At 45.5% G+C, this 22,706-nt stretch overlaps 1 protein-coding gene across 6 annotated transcripts in view; it reads left to right on the top strand.

The window, feature by feature from the left end:
* Positions 1–22,706, top strand: part of HMBOX1 (homeobox containing 1) — a 135,022-nt gene that overhangs the window by 49,221 nt on the left and 63,095 nt on the right. For all 6 annotated transcript variants that reach the window (XM_079968839.1, XM_079968842.1, XM_079968840.1 and 3 more), the window contains exon 2: positions 14,596–14,679. In XM_079968839.1, the coding sequence (XP_079824965.1) occupies positions 14,657–14,679 (23 nt within the window). In that variant the 5' untranslated portion in view covers positions 14,596–14,656. The remainder of the gene's footprint in view (positions 1–14,595; positions 14,680–22,706) is intronic.

Below are 22,706 nucleotides of genomic sequence, written 5' to 3' on the forward strand. Positions count from 1 at the left end.
CTGCTGGATTTCTGCTGAAAGGATGTTCCACAGAATGGGACTATTGCCCCTAGAATAGATGCCTAACCGAATGTTTCTTTTAGTCGAAATGTATTTCCGGCTGCAAAATTGGGGGAGAATACATGGTCAAATAAGAAATAGAATGATCTGAAACAGACATCTCCAAATACATTTGACACAAACTGTTAACTAGTATTTTATGAATTTGAAACATATAAATTGCTTTCTAACCCTACTGTTTCCTGTATAGGAGACTCAGATTTTTTTTTTACCTAGCACTTATCTCCTGATCTGGGGACCTAGCATCTTTACTGCATAAAACTGTTGAACGGAACTAGCCAAGATCTGCATCCAGCCCAAGTTTGACTTGGAATTTAGACTCATCAAACTGAACAGACCTAAGTCAGTCATGTCCATTAATTCCAACGGGGCCTTCTCAGAGCAGGGACAATCCTTTAACCCTGTAAAGAGCGCGCGGCTCTTGTGGGAGAAAAGCCAGTAGGCTTGCTTTCGCTGAAGCCAGGAGGGCAAGAGGGATCGGTGCGCACCAATCCTGCTTGCTCTCCTGGCTTCATGGGTAGCCCGCAAAGCCTTCTGAGCGACGATGGAGGAGCGCTCCCTCTTAGCTCAGGACGCTTTGCGTTCCTTACTTATTTCTTGTTTTCCTCCCCTAAAAACTAGGTGCGTCTTATCGTCTGGCGTGTCTAATAGAGTGAAAAATACTGTCAGAGCTGCCTCTAGGTCCCAGCTCACAGAGGACCAACGCTAGGCTGTAGTAATGTACAAAAGTCTTTATTGAGGTTCAGTTTCCATTTCAAAGCCGCCGCGCGCAGCTCTACGTCTTAACCCTAGACCGGCGAAGTCCCGTCTGAGTCTCCTCCCCTATGACACCAGTTTAAGATCCTAGCTCTGCTCCACCTTTTACGCTGCTCTCTCCTCCTCTGGGTCCTCCTGCCCGCTGGGGCATTGCCCTTTCTGGACACTTCCGACGCTGAGTCGCTTAGCTCCTCCCCCTCCCTCCGACGGGCTTTAGGACCCGGTTCCCAATCCTCACTCTCTGCTGTCCCACGCTCCTGTACATTTGAACTTGCCTCTCGTGCCAACCCAGTGACCTTCCTCCTGACCGTTACACTGCTTCTGTCACTGCTTCCCTCTTCCGGGATACTGGCCGGATCTGACCTCTCCTCCGTTGTCTGACTCCCCGATGGAGGTGTGGTCAGCCCTGCCTTATCTTCTCTCCCTGGTGGGGAATGCACTGGCCCCGATCCTTGGGACTCTTCCCCCCCACTCTGCTCTGGTGGGGAAGCTGGTCCTGATTTCCAACTACTGCTCTGGGAGTCTCTGCTCCCCCCTTGCTCCTGGGGCGTTCCCCTTGGGAACCCCCTACCCCTGGCCACTGGCGCCCCCTTCTGTGAATCTTCCGATTCGCTGGAGAGGCTCGTGGAATCCCTCGGTCCACTGTCCTCTTCTCCTACGCTCCCCTCGGATTCCTCCCCCTCGCTCTCCATCTCCTCTCCTCCCTGTGCCTCTGCTCCTGAACCCCTGACAAATACGTTTTAGAATTGCTGGGAAATCATTGAACCCAAGCGTGTATAAGTTATTCCGGGTTTCCTTTAACCAGTCTCCCGTTTTCAGAACTTTGCTTTCTCCCTGTCTGCTGGTTATCTCTGTCCTTATGGCAAAAGAGACAAATGAAACACGGACAGGTGGTTTGCTTCTCTTCGCCAACATTGCAGCTAATTCTGAAAAGCTTGTTTTCCTGAGCAACCTCAGCATTCAATAGCACAAGCATCCAGGTGCTCACAGATGGCCTGTTTATTGCACATTCATCCTGATTTATTTGCAGGAAGGTAGGCGGGTAGCCCTTAGGCCACTCTGTGGGGCAGCCTTTGCCATCTCTGTGTCCTCCAGATATTGTGGACTAAAACGTCCATGATTCTCTATGATTCTAGGAGCACAGCTGAGCTAGCTGGGGCTTATGGAAGTTGCGCTTCAAAACATCTGCCGAACACTGTATAAGTTTTGCATGTTGTCCTGCTTGCCAGGGTCAGTACCAGAGTTCAGCTGACTTGGGCAGAAGCCCGGAAACTTGAACCTTGTGCCAGGGCCCACTGCCCTGACCCTACCACTGTGTTTTTGGTTTCTGCTGCACTCTTGGGGGAGAAAAATTAAAAGCGGCAAGGGTGACTTTCTATTGTCGCTGGGTGTTTTGGTCTCACAACTTTGGAACGCCCTGCTGATGGATCTGCCGCAGGCTACCATTGCTTCAATTACAGTGGTGCCTCGCAAGACGAAAAGAATCCGTTCCGCGAGTCTCTTCGTCTAGCGGTTTTTTTGTCTTGCTAAGCAAGCCCATTGACGGCTTAGCGGATTAGCGCTATTAGTGCTATTAGCGGCTTTTAGCGGCTTATCGGCTTAGCGGATAAGCAGATAAGCGGCTTAGCGGCTTAGAAAAAGGGGGGGGGAGGAAAAAAACCCCGCAGGAACTCGCAAGACATTTTCGTCTTGCGAAGCAAGCCCATAGGAAATTCGTTTTGCGAAGCACCTCCAAAACAGAAAACCCTTTCGTCTAGTGGGTTTTCCGTCTTGCGAGGCATTCGTCTTGCGGGGCACCACTGTATTTTGGGAAACTTTGTTTATTTATTGAACTTAACACTTGCCTTTTTTTTTTTATTTAAATGAAAAGTTAAAGCCGCTTGCCGTGCAATACAAAAATTAAAATGGATACCAAAGTAAAAGCTAAAGTTGTTGGTGCACCCACACCCCGGTCTTAACACATCCCACCCTCCAGATGTTTGGGACTACAACTCCCATCAGCCCTTAGGGCTGGGGGTGATGGGAGTTGTAGTCCAAAGCACCCAAAAGGCACCAGGCAGGGGAAACCTCTCCCTGGCTCCATGGATTAGATCAGGGGTCAGCAAACTTTTACAGCAGGGGGCCAATCCACTGTCCCTCAGACCTTGTGGGGGGGCCAGATTATATTTTTTTGGGTGGGGGAAGAACAAATTCCTATGCCCCACAAATAACCCAGAGATGCATTTTAAATAAAAGCACACATTCTACTTATGTAAAAAACACGCTGATTCCCAGACCGTCCGCGGGCCAGATTTAGAAGGCGATTGGGCCAGATCTGACCCCCTGGCCTTAGTTTGCCTACCCATGGACTAGATCATGCTCTCAAATTCCATAAGCAGGGGCTTCCTGGTTTTCTGGTGGGCACGCAGTGGAAAACATTTTTTCTAAGTTTACAGCATTCTTTCATTTGAACGGCTTCCTTCCTCCGCCTGATCCCAAGTCCCAGGGCTTTGCACGCTCCGTACGGCCAGCTACAAACAAACTACACACACATATATATAGTCCTCAGGGTCCTCCATACTATAACAATGTAAACAAATGACAGGCTGACCTTTTTATTCTCTCTCTTCCGCCCCCCCCAAAAAATTCCTGGCTGTGTTCAAACCAGTTTCCGCTCCCCAAAGCTTTCCTCCTGCTTCTTCCTCCCCCAATGTTGTTTAATCCATTTATGCCTCCCCCCCCCCCCCCCGGCCAATCTCCTCCGTGCGACACTTTATGACTTTGTAAATCAGCCTGAGCGGCACCAAATCAAATGCTTTCTTCCCGAAGACCCTGATAACGTATGTCTGCCGTTTCAGTCTTGTCTAACCTAACGATTTGGTCGTATAATAAAACCGGATTTCAGCAGATTTGTCAGCCGTGACCTTCACTTTTTATGAATCTGGGCTGGCTGTCCTCTTGTTAAATTATGCATTTCGAAGTCTTCTGCCATCTTTGGAGGGTTTTTCACCTCCCTCTCTCTTTTATTAGCCGGCCCCTGTCATAATAATAATGCCTTCTTGCAGTGCCGTTCGGAGGGAGGTTTAAGGATGTGTTTTGGGTGCAAAGGGGAGTTTTATCTCAAAGGCAAGGGGGTAGGGAAACAAAGGCTTTTTTCCTGTTTTGTTTTTATCCGATTTCTGCCTCCCATAGGGATGGACCTCTGTCTGACGTGGCAAGTATCCATGTTGGGAAAACGCTGCACGTCACTGGTTTGGGCATGTAAAAGGGACGCACGGGTGGCGCTGTGGGTTAAACCACAGAGCCTAGGGCTTGCTGATCAGTAGGTCGGCGGTTCAAATCCCTGTGACGGGGTGAGCTCCCGTTGCTCAGTCCCTGCTCCTGCCAACCTAGCAGTTCAAAAGCACGTCAAAGTGCAAGTAGATAAATAGGTACCGCTACGGCGGGAAGGTAAACGGCGTTTCCGTGCGCTGCTCTGGTTCTCCAGAAGCGGCTTAGTCATGCTGGCCACATGACCCGGAAGCTGTACACCGGCTCCCTCGGCCAACAAAGTGAGATGAGCGCTGCAACCCCAGAGTCGTCCGCGACTGGACCTAATGGTCAGGGGTCCCTTTACCTTTAAGGTGGCATGTAAAACTGTTTTATCTGGAAGAAAAATGGTAGGGCATCTATCTTGCGTGCAGAAAATCCCAGATAGGGCCAGGAGGGCCCCCTTTCTGGAGACCTGGAGAAGCCCCTGCACCTATCTGTGCAGGTAGACCGATGGCATCTTCCTGTTTTGGACTAGGACTCTGGCAAGACCTGGGTTCAAATCCTCACTTGGCCATGGAGCTCACTGGGAAATATTAGGCAGCCCCTAGCTTAGATCCTGACGTGGGTGGCGCTGTGGGTTAAACCACAGAGCCTAGGACTTGCCGATCGGAAGGTCGGCGGTTCGAATCTCCGTGACGGGGTGAGCTCCTGTTGTTCGGTCCCAGCTCCTGCCCAGCTAGCAGTTCGAAAGCACGTCAAAGTGCAAGTAGATAAATAGGTGCCGCCCCGGCGGGAAGGTAAACGGCGTTTCCATGCGCTGCTCTGGTTCGCCAGAAGTGGCTTAGTCATGCTGGCCACATGACCTGGAAGCTGTATGGCGGCTCCCTCGGCCAATAAAGCCAGATGAGTACCGCAACCCCAGAGTCGGCCACGACTGGACCTAATGGTCAGGGGTCCCTTTACCTTTACCTAGCAGAGTCCTACCTGGTCCAGCCTAAAAGAGACTCTGGGTTCAACAGCGCTCAGTGGGTGTGCCCCCAGCTCATCTGTGAGTTCAAGCCTGGTTGTTTTGCGCTTTTAAAGTGGCTTCATAATCCTAGTTAAGGACAGGGATTTTAGCAGCTCGCTTAAGGGGCAGGGATCAGCGGGAGCACTGGATTTCCATTCAGGAGGCAGGGAAAGCCGCCCCTGTTGCGCGATATCCAAAGGAGCGGAGCGGAGAATCTCTTGGGTGCGTGTCAGATTTAGGATAGCTTGTAGATCTGAAAAACACAAGGCAAGGAAGGCAATCTGCAAAAGACACAGAGGATGCATTGCTTTCCAGAGCTAACCTGGTGTCCCCTAGACGCGTTGGACCACTGATGGCTGATGGGAGTTGTAGTCCGAAGCTTCTGGAGGGGGCGCCAGGTTGTCAGAGGCCTCTTTAGACATTTAGCATTCCTTCTTCTTTTTTTGGAAATTTATTTACAACATAACATAACCCCACCCAATACAGAAACCCACCCTGATTAAACGCAAACATAACATACAACAAGCATAACATACAACAATACAAACAACCAAATAAAAGACTTCCTTTATCCTGTATCTGGCTTCCTTATTTACTTCTTATAAACTGTTTCCTTTATGACTCCCTATTAAGATTTTTCTAATTATAACTTAAATATCCACAAAGTCTCCTGCAGACATTAATCGAAACAAGTCCAGGTATGTATTTTAGGGCACTGTTTTGTGAAGTATTCTCTGCATTTCCCCCATGCTTTTTCAAATTCTTGTCTAGTGTGATCTCTGATTGCCTCTGCTAATCTAGCCAATTCAATATACTCTAACAGCTTGTCTTGCCATTCCTTTTTTGTTGGCACAATTTCTTTTCCCCAGTTTATAGCAGTTAGGATCTTTGCCGCTCCTGTGGCACAGAGGAATATTTTCTGATCTTCTCTTGCTATACCTGCGTCCATTATCCCTGGTAGAAGAGCTTCTGCATTTTTCACAAAGTTATACTTAAATACTTTTTTTATGTTCGTCATATACTAGGTTCCAGAAACTTTTGATTTTTTCACAGGTCCAGACATTTAGCATTCCTAATTGCATCTTTTGCTTTCCCGCTACCTCTTATAAAAAAGCATCGCTAACCACTTAAGGGACCACTTTCGCCTGGCTCTGCTGTTTTGGCCTTTGACGCAGGAGGGGCATGGCTGAGTGGAAAGGCCTGTGCTGTGCTTGCCAGCGGACCAGGCTTGCCCTGCGCATCTTCAGGTGAAAGGATCTCAGGTGGCAGGATCTCCGTTGACCAGTAAGCTATGTGATAGGAATTTTATGGTCTTAGATATATTCTAAGGTAATTCTTAGGTAATATTCTAAGGTAATTCTTAGGTAATATTCATAAGTGTACCAACCTGTTGGGTTGAAATAAACGACAGACGAATGAAAATGGCATATACCGTAGCAGGTCGTTGAACTGGGAGTTCATAATGCAGGATAGCTCATTTCAGGGTCATGGGTTTGACCCCTTGTTGGGTGGAAGATTCCTGCGTTGCGAGGGGTTGGACTAGATGACCCTCATGGTCCCTTCTAACTCTGCACTCTGTGATCCTGTACACTTGCGTGATCCCTTCATTGGATCAGCGCTGCCCTGGATGCGATCGCTACAGCTCGCCAAAAGGTGGCAAGAAAAAGAACGGAAAGTTTGAGAATGTTTGGACCAGAAGCATTCCTCCTAGGAATTTTAGACCAAGATATATATATAAAAAGAAAATTGGAATTTATTTATGTATGCAACAACAGTGGCAAGAATTAAACTAGCACAAACTTGGAAGACAGAAGAAATACCAGCGAAAGAACAATGGCAAGAGAAACTTATGGAATAGGCAGAACTGGTAAAACTAACAGAAAAACCACATGAAAAGGACAACAAAGACTTTAAAGGAGAATGGGAACCATTTACTGTACAATTTATATGAAGAGGCAACGTAAAGCAATGGACTCATTGGCAAGGTTTGAGGAAACAATCACAACTGTATACAACAAAAAATAAAGACTATATATATATATTGGGAAAATTTTGGGTAAACAATACGCAGGGTGAACAATATGTAAATAAAACAAAACAGGAGTATGAGGGAAGTCCAGGGGAGGAGGGTGGAAATATGAAAAAATGTTAAAGGTATATTGTTAGAAGAAGTATACAGTGGTACCTCTGGATGCAAACGGGATCTGTTCTAGAGCCCGTTCGCTTCCAGAAGTGAACGCGACACGTGACCGTGCGTCTGCGCGGGTTGCGATTCTTCGCTTCTGCGTCATTTTGCGTGAGCGGCAAAACCCAGAAGTAACGTGCTCCGTTATTTGCGGGTCGCCGCAGCGCGCAACCCGAAAATACTTATCCCGAAGCTACTTCAACCCTGAGGTATGACTGTACATGGAAGAATCAATAAAAAATATTTTTTTAAGCACATTTATTTAAATGTTGTTGTTGATTAGTCGTGTCCAACTCTTCGTGACCTCATGGACCAGAGCACGCCAGGCACTCCTGTCTTCCACTGCCTCCCGCAGTTTGGTCAAACTCATGTTGGTCGCTTCGAGAACACTGTCCCACCATCTCGTCCTCTGTCGTCCGCTTCTCCTTGTGCCCTCCATCTTTCCCAACATCAGGGTCTTTTCCAGGGAGTCTTCTCTTCTCATGAGGTGGCCAAAGTCTTGGAGCCTCAGCTTCAGGATCTGTCCTTCCCGTGAGCACTCAGGGCTGATTTCCTTCAGAATGGAGAGGTTTGATCTTCTTGCAGTCCATGGGACTCTCAAGAGTCTCCTCCAGCACCATAATTCAAAAGCATCAATTTTTCGGTGATCAGCCTTCTTTATGGTCCAGCTCTCACTTCCAGACATCGCTACTGGGAAAACCATGGCTTTAACTATACGGACCTTATTTATTTAAATAGCACCGCCAAAGTACATTACACTTTCCAGGATACATTAGCACGGGTCTCGTGCTCCATACAATTCTGGAACCTTGAGCTGAAGAAGACTCACTCCAGGCCTGGATTTAGCCGCAGTCCACAACTTGGTCCCTGCACGAGTGCCTTGGAGAAAAATAACAATTAATAAGTGATCCATGCAATTATTATTATTTAATTAAATCGCCTTTCTGATTGTAATCAGCCTGAAACTCTTCACCCTTGCTACTTCCAGCTGTTTGGGATCAGGGCAAGTTTGCTTCTGCCCGACAGGCAGAAATCCAACAGATGACGCTAGGCTGCACCTGTTGGTTTTATTGCCTGCCGTGCAGCTGCTTCAAAAGCGCACAGCCCTTTCTTAAAGGGAACCGGCGTTGCTGGCGAAGGAGGGTGGCGATGGTAGGGCAGACTGTACTCAAACATCGTTAATTGCAACCAGAGAGAGAGATGAAGAAAACTGAAGTGGCTCCCAAGGAGATATTAGAAAATCCGAGCTGAAAATGAGAATGATTTAATGTCAAATGAGACAAATGCCGAGTTGATACTCCAATGCCTCACGCATCCACTTGTCCTTGGTGCTGAGAAAATGAGATTTTTAATATCGGAAAAACAGATTGCCACGGAGGCTCATCCATTGTAAATTTGAGCTGCCTTTTAGTGCGGCTTTTAAGCTGGGGATTGGATTGTTCGTTCTGTTCCACAGTTGCTGCCACGATTTTCATACTAATATGTAATTTCTCTGCCCACCCCCCTCCCGCCTTTGAGCTGACTGCACCAAAGATGGAAGAACTCCCCTTATTTTTTTATTTTATTTTGTTGGCCTCTGATGCTCCCTTCCCTTGTCCTCCTCCCCCTCCTTCCCTCCATCCCCTTAACAAGTTAATTTCATTAATGAATAATGCAGACAGGACAAAGGTTTGTCAGCTTTAACCTCTGCATTAGTTATAGAGATTAATGACACCGATTGCTCTGGCTGGGTAACACAAGCCAGGGAGACTTGGGTCCCTGGTAGGAAGCTGGAGGGCGAAGGCCTGGAACTTCGCTATTTCGGATTTGTTTTTCAAAATCTGGTGGTGTCAATGTTCTTTCAGAGCAAGGGGTGGGGAACTGTTTTGAGCCTGAGGATCACTTCCCCTCTTTGACATATTTTTGGGAGCCAGCCATCTTTTTGGGAACCAGTCTAAACCACTGAGCCTAGGGCTTGCCGATCGGAAGGTCGGCGGTTCAAATCCCCGCGACGGGGTGAGCTCCCGTTGCTCAGTCCTTGCTCCTGCCAACCTATCATTTCGAAAGCACACCAGTTCAAGTAGATAAATAGGTACCGCTCCAGCGGGAAGGTAAATGGCGTTTCTGTGCGCCGCTCTGGTTCTCCAGAAGCGGCTTATTCCTGCTGGCCACATGACCCGGAAAAACTGTCTGCGGACAAACGTCAGCCAGTAAAGCGAGATGAGCACCGCAACCCCAGAGTCATTTGCGACTGGACTTAACTGTCAGGGGTCCTTTACCTTCTTTTACAGTTGGTAGCCCCTTCATGGATCACTGCCTTGTCGTGGTGAAGGGGCTTGAATAACTCCAAAAAGCAATGAGCTATGCCACACAGGGCCACCCAAGACGGACAGGTCATAGCTGAGAGTTTAGACTAAATGTCATCCTGGAGAAGGAACTGGCAAACCATGCCAGTATATTGCCAAGAAAACTCCATGGACATAAAAAAGTGAGAAGAAAGTGAGAGTTTCCAAGGCATGCTCTGGTTCATGGGGTCACGGAGAGTCAAACACTACCAAGACGGCTAAACAACAGTTGACAGCAGTGTTAGAAACTCAGATATATAATCTAGGTGCCAAACGGCTCCTTAAACCAGGGTTACAGTCTGATTGTGCAGATGAAATAAAGTGGTACCTCGATTACAGACGCTTCAGGTTACAGACACTGCAAGTTACAGACTCCGCTAACCCAGAAATAGTGCTTCAGGTTAAGAACTTTGCTTCAGGATGAGAACAGAAATCGTGCAGCAGTGGCGCGGTGGCGGCAGGAGGCCCCATTAGCTAAAGTGGTGCTTCAGGTTAAGAATAGTTTCAGGTTAAGAACGGACCTCCAGAACGAATTAAGTTCTTAACCTGAAGTACCACTGTATCACGGAGAGAATTCTACAGGATGTGGTGCTAGTGTGTGAAAACAGTCAAGATCCAAGGGTTCCCCAAGCAGGCACCACCAGATGGTGGAGACCTCAGGCACCATCCTGACACCCGAGCATCCGCACTTGGTCGCGAGTGGCCCGTAGCCAGGTGCAAAATGCACCTTGCACCTGGCAAATTTTGGTGTGGCCAGACGCACATCACATTCCTTCATCCGGGCAAGAGGGAGGTTCCATCGCAGTTCAAAGCCAGATCCCTTGAATCGGGAAAGGCCATTGTTTGGGTGGGCCGAGTGTCTGCCTTGCAAGCAGAAGATCTCAGGACCAATTTCCAGCATCTCCATACGGATGTAAGAAGAGTCTGCTAGATTAGGCCAATGGCCTATCTAGTTCTGCATCTAGTCCTGTTCTCATAGAATCATAGAGTTGGAAGAGACCACAAGGGCCATCGAGTCCAACCCCCTGCCAAGCAGGAAACACCATCAGAGCACTCCTGACATATGGTTGTCAAGCCTCTGCTTAAAGACCTCCAAAGAAGGAGACTCCACCACACTCCTTGGCAGCAAATTCCACTGTCAAACAGCTCTTACTGTCAGGAAGTTCTTCCTAATGTTTAGGTGGAATCTTCTTTCTTGTAGTTTGGAACCATTGCTCCGTGTCCGCTTCTCTGGAGCAGCAGAAAACAATCTTTCTCCCTCCTCTATGTGACATCCTTTTATATATTTGAACATGGCTATCATATCACCCCTTAACCTCCTCTTCTCCAGGCTAAACATGCCCAGCTCCCTTAGCCGTTCCTCATAAGGCATCGTTTCCAGGCCTTTGACCATTTTGGTTGCCCTCCTCTGGACACCTTCCAGTTTGTCAGTGTCCTTCTTGAGGACACAGTGTTCTCACAGTGTTCTCACAGTGGCCAGCCAGGTGCCCCAATGGGAAATCCACTAGGAGAATACGAGTGCAAGAACAGCACTCTTCCCTCCTGCAGTTTCCTGCAACTGGTGTTCAGAAACTTTGCTGCCTCCAACTGTGGCGGTAGAGCATAGCCACATTTGCTAGTAGCCCTTTCTAGCCCTCTCCTCCATTAATTTGTCTGATCTTATTCAAAAAACACACAAGACATAACCGGCTGTACTTTTGAATAAATAAGATATACTATTCATTGTATCAAACCTATCCATGGGGCCACGAAGAGTCGGACACGGCTAAATGACTAAGCAACAACAATTCTTTGTATCAATTTGTAGATTTCAACAGAAGTCTCATAAAGTTCAACGGAAAAAGCACAAGACCCAGCGGATCAGTTCATTCTCCAGTCAGTTCATGCATAAGGTCCATACATGTATAGACATACCTCGGGTTAAATGTGCTTCGGGTTGAGCATTTTTGGGTTGCGCTCCACGGAGGCCCGGAAGTAACGGACACTCAAAATGACGTCATGCGCGGAAGCGGCGAATCTCGACCAGCGCATGCGCAGACGCTGGTTGCGTTCGCTTCAGGATGTGAACTGGGCTCTGGAACAGATCCCGTTCGCATCCAGAGGTACCTCTGTGTAAGTATCTATTCCACCTGTCTGTTCAAAGAGTCCAATAATCCACATGAAGGGTTATTACAGTTCCACAGAATCCTTTCACAGAGTCTCAGACAAGGATTTCCGGAATATTAGCCTTGTTTCGCCATCCTAGGCTTCATCAGTAGAACAGGATGAAGTAATATTACAGGATAGTGGATCTTATAGCATAATAGTGGTTGCTAATATTCCAGACTCTGATGCTTTTTTCATTGAACTTTATGAGACTTCTGTTGAAATCTACAAATTGATACAATGAATAGTATACCTTATTTATTCAAAAGTACAGCTGGTTACGTTTTGTGTGTTTATTGAGTATGTTCCACGTAACCATAGGTTCGTTGTTGTTGTTTTGCGAATGATCTTATTCAAAGGCACCCAAATTGGTGACCATCACTGCTTCCTACCTGATCTCAGAAAACCCCACCACAAGAAAAGATGCATGCTTGTTCCTAGGCAAAAGGAAAATGACAGAGATCCCAAGGACGGGAAAATAAGCACATATTAGTGGGAATGTACCCAAAATATATTACACTAAGGGCCGTTACTTGCAAAAAATAATAATGTGTGCATTGGGCAAAATTGCTTACAGAATGCCTGTGCCAGGAGAACTGCAACGCTGATGGTTTTCCATGGTGATTTCATTTACCAAATTTTTTGCTCCATAAGACGCACTTTTTCTTCCTAAAATGTAAGGGGAAATGTCTGTGCGTCTTATGGAGCGAATGCGTGGTCCCTGGAGCCGAATTGCCCAGGGGCGAAAAGCAGATCATGCTTTTATTATATTGTTTTGAAAGAGGGAAGTGGGTGTTGAAACAAACCTGCTAATCCGCAAGAGATCGGGGAGGGAGATAAGGGATGGTAGAGATAAAGGAGGCTGCCTGGGAGCGGGGAGGTAAAAGCACATGGATCCTCAGGATTTTTGCATTGGGTCACCCCAAATTCACCATCAGATCACACAGCATGTCCATGGCTACAGCCTGCACCACAAAAATCATGCACCCACTGTTTTGTTCAGGGTATTTTTTCCCTTGTTTTCCTCCTCTAAAAACTAGGTGCGTCTTATGGTCAGGTGCATCTTATGGAACGAAAAATATGGCGATTGCAAACTAAAATGTGACAAACTGAACTTAACATGGGGGAACTGAGAGAGCTTGAAATGGATAGGCTGGTCCATTCCTAGCTGAAAGGGTAGCGCGCGCGCGCACACACACACACATATATATATAATCCAGTATCACCTTAGAGACCAACTAAGTTTGTTCTTGGTATAAACTTTCGTGTGTATGCACACTTGTTCAGATTTCTGAAGAAGTGTGCATGCACATGAAAGCTCATACCAAGAACAAGCTTAGTTGGTCTCTAAGGTGCTATTGGACATTATCCATCCATCCATCTATCTATCTATCTATCTATCTACTGCCTCAGACCAACACGGCTACCTACATGATTCTGTCTTTGAAAGTCATTAGCTGGCTTTTTTTTTGTACCATTCCAGGAGGTGATTCCCAAGCCTGTTTTCTCACGGTTGAATTCCCCCAAAGGTTAGGAGCTTTTGACAAATATTTAACATGAATCTTAAATACATTCTCTGTTAGCTTTTCAGGGGATCAGATCAGCCGCTGTTCCCTGCTGTTCTCTGTGCCATTCTTTAAACCCGAAACGAAAACCGAGAGCTGTCAAAATGTCCTTCCATAATCTTCTTTCCTTTAAGCTTGTTGAGTTCAATTCCTCCACCCTTCCCTTCTGATTTTTGCCCCTTCTATTTTATCATTCATGTAGCTTCCCCCCAAATCCTTCCTCATCTGCCCATATCTGTAGTGTGCAAAACTGTCAACATGCAACAATGTAGTACCTTGGTTCTTGAACGCCTTGGTACGTGTACATTTTTTCTCCCGAACCCCAAAAACTTGGAAGAGAGTTTCCAGTTTCCGAATGCTCTTTGGAACACGGCTTCTGTGGCTTCTGATTGAGTGCAGGAAGCTCCTGCAGCCAATTGGAAGTCTTTACCTTGGTTTTCAAACGGTTTCGGGAGTCAAACAGACCCCCGGAACAGATTAAGTTCAACAACCAAGGTACCACTGTATTGGCTTTGATTGCCACAGCATCACATTGTTGGCTCGAGTTGCCTACATCAATGCATCTTTCTGAGGAAGTGGTATCTTAGTTTTATATTTCGTTCGTTAATTATGGGTTTTTAGTGGTGTTAGACACTCAGATGTATAATCTACTCACCAAATGACACCTTAAACCTAGTTTAATGTTGCTACAGTGGAATGTCTAGGTGCTGTTATGTTTGTTTTTTAAGTAGTGGATGTTGTTGTTGTTTTCATTGTTTTCATTTCTGTACTTCTTTATATTTTAAAGAACAGATCTCATTCATAGAGTTCCAATCCCAGAAATGTAGAGTTGGAAGGGACCCGGTTTACATTCAAATATCAAATAAAACAATCTAGAATAAATTTAATTCACGCTTCAAGCAGATCCTTTCAGATGCTTTTCTGAGTGACATTTTGCTTTCCCCAGTCACCATCCTGGCATCCAGAGATCTCCATGTGGCCACAATTGCACCCGTTCCAGTTGCAAAACGCGCCTGGCTCCTGGCTGATTTCTAACCCTTTCTTGAAGGGTCCGAGTGCAGAATAGAGCAAATGATACATCATAAGATATTTACTCGTAGTCAAGAAAGATGTCCCATCTTTTAGGAGAGAAATTCTGGCTGCACCTGATTAGAAGGGAGCTTTGATGCAGGAAGAGGTTAGGATAGACACGTACATCTCAAGGCTGCTCTGCAGTTGTATGAGATAATAATTGCGAATGCACTTTTGTATTAATTCATCTCTCCGCCTGTGTCTTGTCAACCTGTGTTCTTCCTCAATTCTTTTGCTTATCTGTTTCAGAATGGTAACTAATGCCGAAGACCTCCCGGAGGCTTTCTGACTTCCCCTCCCCATGTAAAGTATGCTGAGAACCTTTCCAGTGGTGTAAGTACAAGCTCAACCCCCTGTTCAGTTTCAAAAGCATGATGTGTCTAAGAGAGGAGAAAAGGGGGAGAAGCCGTGGGTCAGCCCCCTGGTCTGCTGTTATTAAGGTACAGTCATATCTTGGGTTATGACGCTCCAGGTTGCATTTTTTCGGGTTGCGGACCGCCAAAACCCGGAAGTACCGGAACGGGTTACTTCCAGGTTTCAGCGGTCGCACATGTGCAGAAGTGCTAAATTGCGCTTTGCGCATGTGCAGACAGGGGTTGCGAACGCTGCGGGTTGCGAATGTGCGTCCCGCACGTATCACGTTCGCAACCCGAGCATCCACTGTATTTGCCAGACAGTTACAGGAAGAGTGTGGGACCGTCTTTCAGTCTGTAGAAGGTACAGTCGTACCTTGGATATGGAACACTTTGGCTCCCGAACAAATTGGCTCCCGAATGATCAAAACCTGGAAGTGAGTGTTCTGGTTTTCGAATGATTTTTGGAAGCTGGATGTCCGATGGGGATTCCGCAGCTTCCGATTGGCTGCAGGAGCATCAAGATGCCGCAGTTTGGTTTCCAAACATTTTGGAATTTGAATGGACTCCCGGAACGGATTCCAAGGTTTGACTGTAGTTGTATCCACCAAGGTGGAAAGCTTTTGAAGAAAGCTACTTATTTATTGGGACGTGGGTGGCGCTGTGGGTTAAACTACAGAGCCTAGGACTTGCTGATCAGAAGGTCGGCGGTTCGAATCCCCGCGACTGGACCTAATGGTCAGGGGTCCCTTTACCTTTACCTTTACCTATTTATTTCATTAAAAAATTGTCCGTACAAAGCGATGGGGTTAGGCAAATTCATGGAAGACGAGGCAGCTGGTGGCTAGTAACCGCAATTGCGATGAGCTCCCTCTATTTTTGGATGCAGAATGCCTCTGAATTGTTGCTGGAGATCACTAGTGGAAGAGGGTTCTGGTGTGCTCAGGTTCTGCTTTTGGGTTCCCCAGAAGAGGCACCTGATTGGCCACTGTGACAACAGGGTACTGGACTAGATGGGCCTCTGGCAGGGTTTTTCTTTTATCCCTACAAGTTTCATCAAAGTTGCTGCCAATTTTGCAAAACTGCAGTGGCCTTGATGCCGTCCAATGGTGTATAAAATCAGCTGGGTTTAGTTTTAACTGTCCCAACCTTAATTGTTCCCTTCTGTAAAGGTAAAGGGACCCCTGACCGTTAGATCCAGTCGTGACCGACTCTGGGGTTGCGGCGCTCATCTTGCTTTATTGGCTGAGGGAGCCGGCGTACAGCTTCCAGGTCATGTGGCCAGCATGACTAAGCCGCTTCTGGCGAACCAGAGCAGCGCACGGAAACGCCGTTTACCTTCCCGCCGGAGCGGTACCTACTTATCTACTTGCACTGGCGTGCTTTTGAACTGCTAGGTTGGCAGGAGCAGGGACCGAGCAATGGGAGCTCACCCCGTTGCGGGGATTCGAACCGCAGACCTTCTGATCGGCAAGTCCTAGGCTCTGTGGTTTAGACCACAGCGCCACCCGCGTCCCGTTCCCTTCTGTAGTGCTCCTCAAATGCGGCGTGCTTATTTTGCAAACAAGTGGATTGCCTACAAAAGCAGGGTAGCCAACTATGGTGCCCTTGAAGGCCCTCATTGGCACCCCAAGGCCTCAGACATTGAACTTTCTTTTAAGTATGTCTCTTCCAGAAAGAAAGTTATGCAGCAAAATGTGCAGGCACCCTTCTAAGCAATTTCGGTGAAATGGGCCGCCCTCTCTGCTCCCGCCTGTCCATGCTTTAAGCCAATGAGCAGAGTCAGAGCTGTGATTGATAAGTGAGTTGTTTGACCACCAGGCAGTAGAAATCCCTGGGGCCCTAAAGGGCTGCTGTTTTCCCCTTCCCTTTAGTGCAGTTCTGCTTTTTCTGTTTCTTTTTTCCTCCTTGGGATCTCTGTAGTTTTCCTTTCCCCCATGGAACAAGGGTGTATCTTTCTTCTGGTGGGTTTGTCTGCGATCAGGTAGTCTCCAGAAGTTATTTTCTGCAAATGCTACTGCACAGTTAAGTGCGAGTGGATGTTGTAAAGAATCTGTCCTCTCACCAAAAGGCAAATGCAGAAATTAAGCTGAGGCATGTCTCCTGCTGTCCAGTTAACTCACAGTACAAAGTAACCTCACTGTATAGCTAAGTTATAGTACAAATGTCTACTCAGAAATAGATCTCTTTGTGTTTAATGAGGCTTCCGGGTAAGTTGGTAAAGGATGGCAGCTTAGACTTTGCTTTAGGGTTGACGTAGACTTTTAAAAAAGTTTTTATTTATACTTTTCAAGTTTATACATTTCATTAATTTTACAATAATTTTAACATTTCAAAGTTTGACTTCCTTCCCCCTCTTTCTGTGGTTCTTTAAATTTATTTTTTATTACCTTCTGCATGTCCAAATTCATTTAATTTGCTCATTTAATTATCTACTCTAAATATATACTGCAAGTTATTACAATAATCCTGCCCGTGTTTTTATCTGTTTGCAGTTTATTTGTAAAAGTTCAATAAACCATTTCCATTCTTTTATAAAAAGTTTGTTATCTTGATTCTTATTCTTCCAGTAGGTTTTGCCATTTCTGCATATTCCATAAGTTTTTGTATCCATTCTTCCTTTGCTGGGACTTCTTTCCATTTTGGGGCAAGTAGCATTCTTAAATTTCCATACAATTTAGGTATAATACCCAAAAGAAAAGCTTCTGGTTTATTTGTTTTTACAAAGGTTATTTGAGAAATTCAGAAAGTTAAACCTTTTTCCAGAATGGAAATACAATTACAGTGGTGCCCCGCAAGACGAATGCCTCGCAAGACAAAAAACCCGCTAGACGAAAGGGTTTTCCGTTTTGGAGGCGCTTCGCAAAATGAATTTCCCTATGGGCTTGCTTCGCAAGACTAAATGTCTTGCGAGTTTTTCCGACTTTTTTCCCCTCCCTCCCCCTTTTTCTAAGCCGCTTATCCGCTAAGCTGATAAGCCGCTAAAAGCCACTAAACCGCTAATAGCGCTAATCTGCTAAGCCGGCAATGGGCTTGCTTCGCAAGACAAAAAAAAACGCTAGACGAAGAGAATCGCGGAACGGATTCTTTTCGTCTTGCGAGGCACCACTGTATGGGGGAAATTATCCATGGCTGTACTCTCTCTTAATTTTCTGTTATACCGTGCCCTTTAAGGCAGTCGTTTTGTGCTATGCCCTGTGCCGATGGCAGTCGGTTTGCATGTGGTTCCCACAGCACTCACTCAAAATTCAGAATGTGTCCACTGATTCAGAAAGGTTTGCAAAAGTGTGCCATAGATGTTTGGTACCGACTAGAAGCTTGGTGCCAAAGTTGGACTTGGTACGTCGATTTACTCTTGCCTGCCTTTTTCTCCCACTCTTTTGGTCAGGGCTGAACCCCATGGAAGTCGATATGATATGATAATCTTTATTGTCATTGTCCCATACAGAACAACCAAATTGAAAAAAATGTACATAAGACATTCAAAAACCCACAAGCCTAAATAATAATAATAATAATAATAATTTATTATTTATACCCCGCCCATCTGGCTGAGTTTCCCCAGCCACTCTGGGCGGCTCCCAATCAGTGTTAAAAAAAAAACTCTGATACCCCATAATTAAATACAATATGCTCCCATAGAAACTACCTTAAAGGTAAAGATAAAGGGACCCCTGACCATTAGGTCCAGTCGTGGCCGACTCTGGGGTTGCGGCACTCATCTCGCTTTATTGGCCAAGGGAGCCGGCATACAGCTTCCGGGTCATGTGGCCAGCATGACTAAGCCGCTTTTGGGGAACCAGAGCAGCACACGGAAATGCCGTTTACCTTCCCACCGGAGCGGTACCTATTTATCTACTTGCACTTTTTGACATGCTTTCGAATTGCTAGGTTGGCAGGAGCTCACCCCATCGCGGGGATTCAAACTGCTGACCTTCTGATCGGCAAGTCCTAGGCTCTGTGGTTTAACCCACAGCGCCACCCGCGTCCCAGAAACTACCTTACACTGCGTTTAAAACCAAAATCACATTTGGATAGAAACTGTTTCTAGTCCTAGTCTTTATAACCCTGTACCTTCTTCCAGAAGGCAGAAGCTGAAAGAGATCATTTCCGGGGTGCGCACTATCCTGCGCCATCTCTGCAGCTTTCTTATAGCACCTGGAAGCATAGATTTGTTTTTTTTAAAAAATAATATTTATTAAGAGTTTAAAGATTACAAAAGAAAGAAAAAGAATTAAACACATCAATATAATACAAAACAAAAACAGAATCAAAAACACTACATAAAACATTGAATTAACAAAACAAAACAAGAGCAATTAAAAACACTTCCAATATTTTCAAGCTTATCTTTCATTCGCTTGTTTCATTGACTTCCTCATGCCTCCCTTTTTGTATTCCACTTCAATTAACTGTTTCAGCAGTTCCTTTCCATCTTCCTCTGTTTTCTGTCCTGTAATTAATCTTAACATATTCTAACCTTGTTTTTTCCCTTTAATACATTAACAATCTATCTGTACCTAGTTCCTTATAACATTTCTGCCAAAGCCATATAACTTCATTCCACCATTTTTCTAAAGCTCATTAATTTTACAATATTTCGGTAAATAGTCTTTAAATTTTTTCCAATCTTCTTCCACCGACTCTTCTCCCTGGTCTCGGATTCTGCCAGTCATTTCCGCCAATTCCATATAGTCCATCAGCTTCATCTGCCATTCTTCCCGGGTGGGTAAATCTTGTGTCTTCCAATACTTCGTGATGAGTATTCTTGCTGCTGTTGTTGCATACATAAAGAAAGTTCTGTCCTTCTTTGGCACCAATTGGCCGACCATGTCCAGGAGAAAGGCCTCTGGTTTCTTCAGAAAGGTATATTTAAATACCTTTTTCATTTCATTATAAATCATCTCCCAGAATGTCTTAATCCTTGGGCATGTCCACCAAAGGTGAAAGAATGTACCTTCAGTCTCATTACATTTCCAACATTTATTTTCGGGCAAATGGTAAATTTTTGCAAGCTTGACTGGTGTCATGTACCACCTGTAAATCATTTTCATTAAATTCTCTCTTAGGGCATTACATGCTGTAAATTTCATACCTGTGGTCCATAACTGTTCCCAGTCAGCCATCATTATGTTATGTCCAACATCTTGTGCCCATTTAATCATAGCAGATTTCACCGTTTCATCCTGAGTGTTCCATTTCAACAGCAAATTATACATTCTTGACAAATTCTTAATTTTGGGATCTAACAATTCTGTTTCCAATTTTGATTTTTCCACCTGGAAGCCAACTTTTTTATCCAAATTATATGCCTCCATTATTTGGTAATAATGAAGCCAATCTCGCACTTTGTTTTTTAATTTTTCAAAACTCTGCAATTTTACCCTGTCTCCATCTTGTTCCAAAATTTCCCAATATTTCGGCCATTTGGCCTCCATATTGAGTTTTTTCTGTGCCTTCGCTTCCATTGGTGACAACCATCTTGGGGTTTTATTTTCTAACAAGTCCTTATATCTTATCCAAACATTAAACAATGCTTTCCTAACAATATGGTTTTTGAATGCTTTATGTGCTTTTACCTTATCATACCACAAATATGCATGCCAACCAAATACATTGTTAAAACCTTCTAAATCCAGCACATCAGTGTTTTCAAGAAGCAGCCATTCTTTCAGCCAGCAAAAAGCAGCTGATTCATAGTAAAGTTTAAGGTCTGGCAGGGCAAATCCACCTCTTTCTTTAGCATCAGTTAATATCTTAAATTTTATTCTAGGCTCCTTGCCCTGCCAGACAAATCTAGAAATGTCTCTCTGCCACTTCTTGAAACAATCCGTCTTGTCTATGATTTGCAATGTTTGAAACAAGAACAACATCCTTGGCAATACATTCATTTTTATCACAGCAATTCTGCCTAACAATGATAGCTTCAAATTTGACCATATTTCTAAGTCCTTTTTCACTTCAATCCAACATTTTTCATAATTATCCTTCAACAGATTCACATTCTTAGCAGTCATATTAACCCCTAAATATTTCACTTTTTTGACCAGTGTTAATCCTGCCTCTTCCTGGAACTTCACTCTCTCATTCATAGTTAAATTTTTCTCTAAAACCTTAGTTTTCATTTTGTTTAACTTAAAACCTGCTAACTGTCCAACTGGAAGCATAGATTTGATCCAAGGTGGGAAGAGGGCACCCAGTTATTCTCTGTGCAGTCTTTACAACCCTGGACAGCATTGTTTTTCCCCTGACCGTGCAGCTTCCAAACCACATATTTGTGGGGTCCCTCCAAATACCTGGAGTGGGGGGCTCAAGGCTGGAGCAGGATTGAGGGCTGGGGGTGTGAAGGCAGGAGTTAACTGCTCTGTCCAGTACAAGACAAATACTTAACGCGGCCTGCCAATCGCAGGGACCAGTGTTGCGCATTGTTGTCCCCTTCTGTGCCTGAAGGGGGCGCTCTATGGTCCAAAAACACACACTTCCAGCAGTCGGGACCACTGGCTTGCCTAGTTGTGTGGACGCTCAGTCGTCCCCTATGCAAGAGTTTGCCTTGATGATCTTTCCTGGTAATAACAAGGGAAAGAGACAAAACGACTGATGGTGCAAAGGAAATCAAAAGGTCCGCCTCCTTTATTTTTCTTCTTGCTCACCCTTAGGAAACTGCCTTAATACGTTGATTGGCATAGCCCAGTCCTGGGCTTGGAAGTGCCTTTTTGGGCCCTGGTCAAATAACAATAAAACTGCTAGCCCGTTTGCAAAGCTAAGCAGGGTCCGGTATGGTTTTCAAATTGGATGGGGGCCCACGTGTTGAGATTCCTGCATTGCGAGGGGTTGGACTAGATAATTTTTGGGGTCCCTTCCAACTCTTCATTTTTTATTTTTTATTTTACTTTTAAGTCTTATTAAAATATTTTATTAACATATAGAACTCATACATTTACATCTACACAGTACATGTATACACAACACAATACCTTATTTTCATAACACAAAGCATACCTACATTACTCTATATTATACCTACCTATACTATACATACCAACCCCTTCCAGCTCTTCAAGCCTATGAATCGACAGGTCTCTTTCCTACCATTTGCTCCCTAATATTTTTAAGTGGGAATGCCAGAAATCGAACCCTCTGTGTGTGTGTGTGCAGAGCTCTCCATTTGGCTGGGAGCAGGGGTGAAAACTTGGTTGCATGGTTTCCGCCTGGGAACGTGCCCTAGACAACATCCCAGAATCCTCTGCAAAAAAGGAGCTTTTGAGCAGATATGTGGGGGGTGGGGGCCAATCGGCTGATCGAGCAAAGGGAACAGAGTTCCCGGAGTAGAAAGAATTGGCAAACTGCTGATTCATAATCTGTCAGATCTGCACAACCTTCCCTGCTCTGAAATGCATAATGCATGCTGTTTCTGTTGGAATCTTGATTTATTTAGAATTTTTTTTTGGGGGGGGTAGACTATCATTATTCCTAGGGTTTCCGCATTTGGGACGGGGAAGGGGCGGGAGAGGGAAAGGATAAGGAAGCCCAAAAAATATTCTGCATGAAACAGACAAATCCGGGGCTATTGAAGGCTAGTAGCCACAGCTGGAGGCAGCAGCACTTCTGAATATCAGTTGCTGGAAATCGAAGAGTCGTTCTTGTGTTTGGGTCTTGCTTGCGGGTTTCCCATAATGGGCACTGTAAGGACAGGGCGCTGGACCAAATGGGCTATTGGCCTGATCCAGCAGCCTCTTCTGATGTTCTTACGCCAAGTAGGTAAGATTTTTTTTTACCTAACCCCTGTATGCAAGCTCTCCTTCTCCCCTGCCCTTTGCAAGGGCAGTATGAGTTGCATAAAACGTCTGCCTGGTGGCAGGATCCAACCTCTTGGCCTCTTGGTCCAGTATATCTGAAGGAGCGTCTCCACCCCCATTGTTCTACCTGGACACTGAGGTCCAGCTCCGAGGGCCTTCTGGCGGTTCCCTCACTGCAAGAAGCCAAGTTACAGGGAACCAGGCAGAGGGG

Source organism: Podarcis cretensis (assembly GCF_951804945.1).
Source record: "Podarcis cretensis genome assembly, chromosome: 3".
Classification (NCBI taxonomy): domain Eukaryota; kingdom Metazoa; phylum Chordata; class Lepidosauria; order Squamata; family Lacertidae; genus Podarcis; species Podarcis cretensis.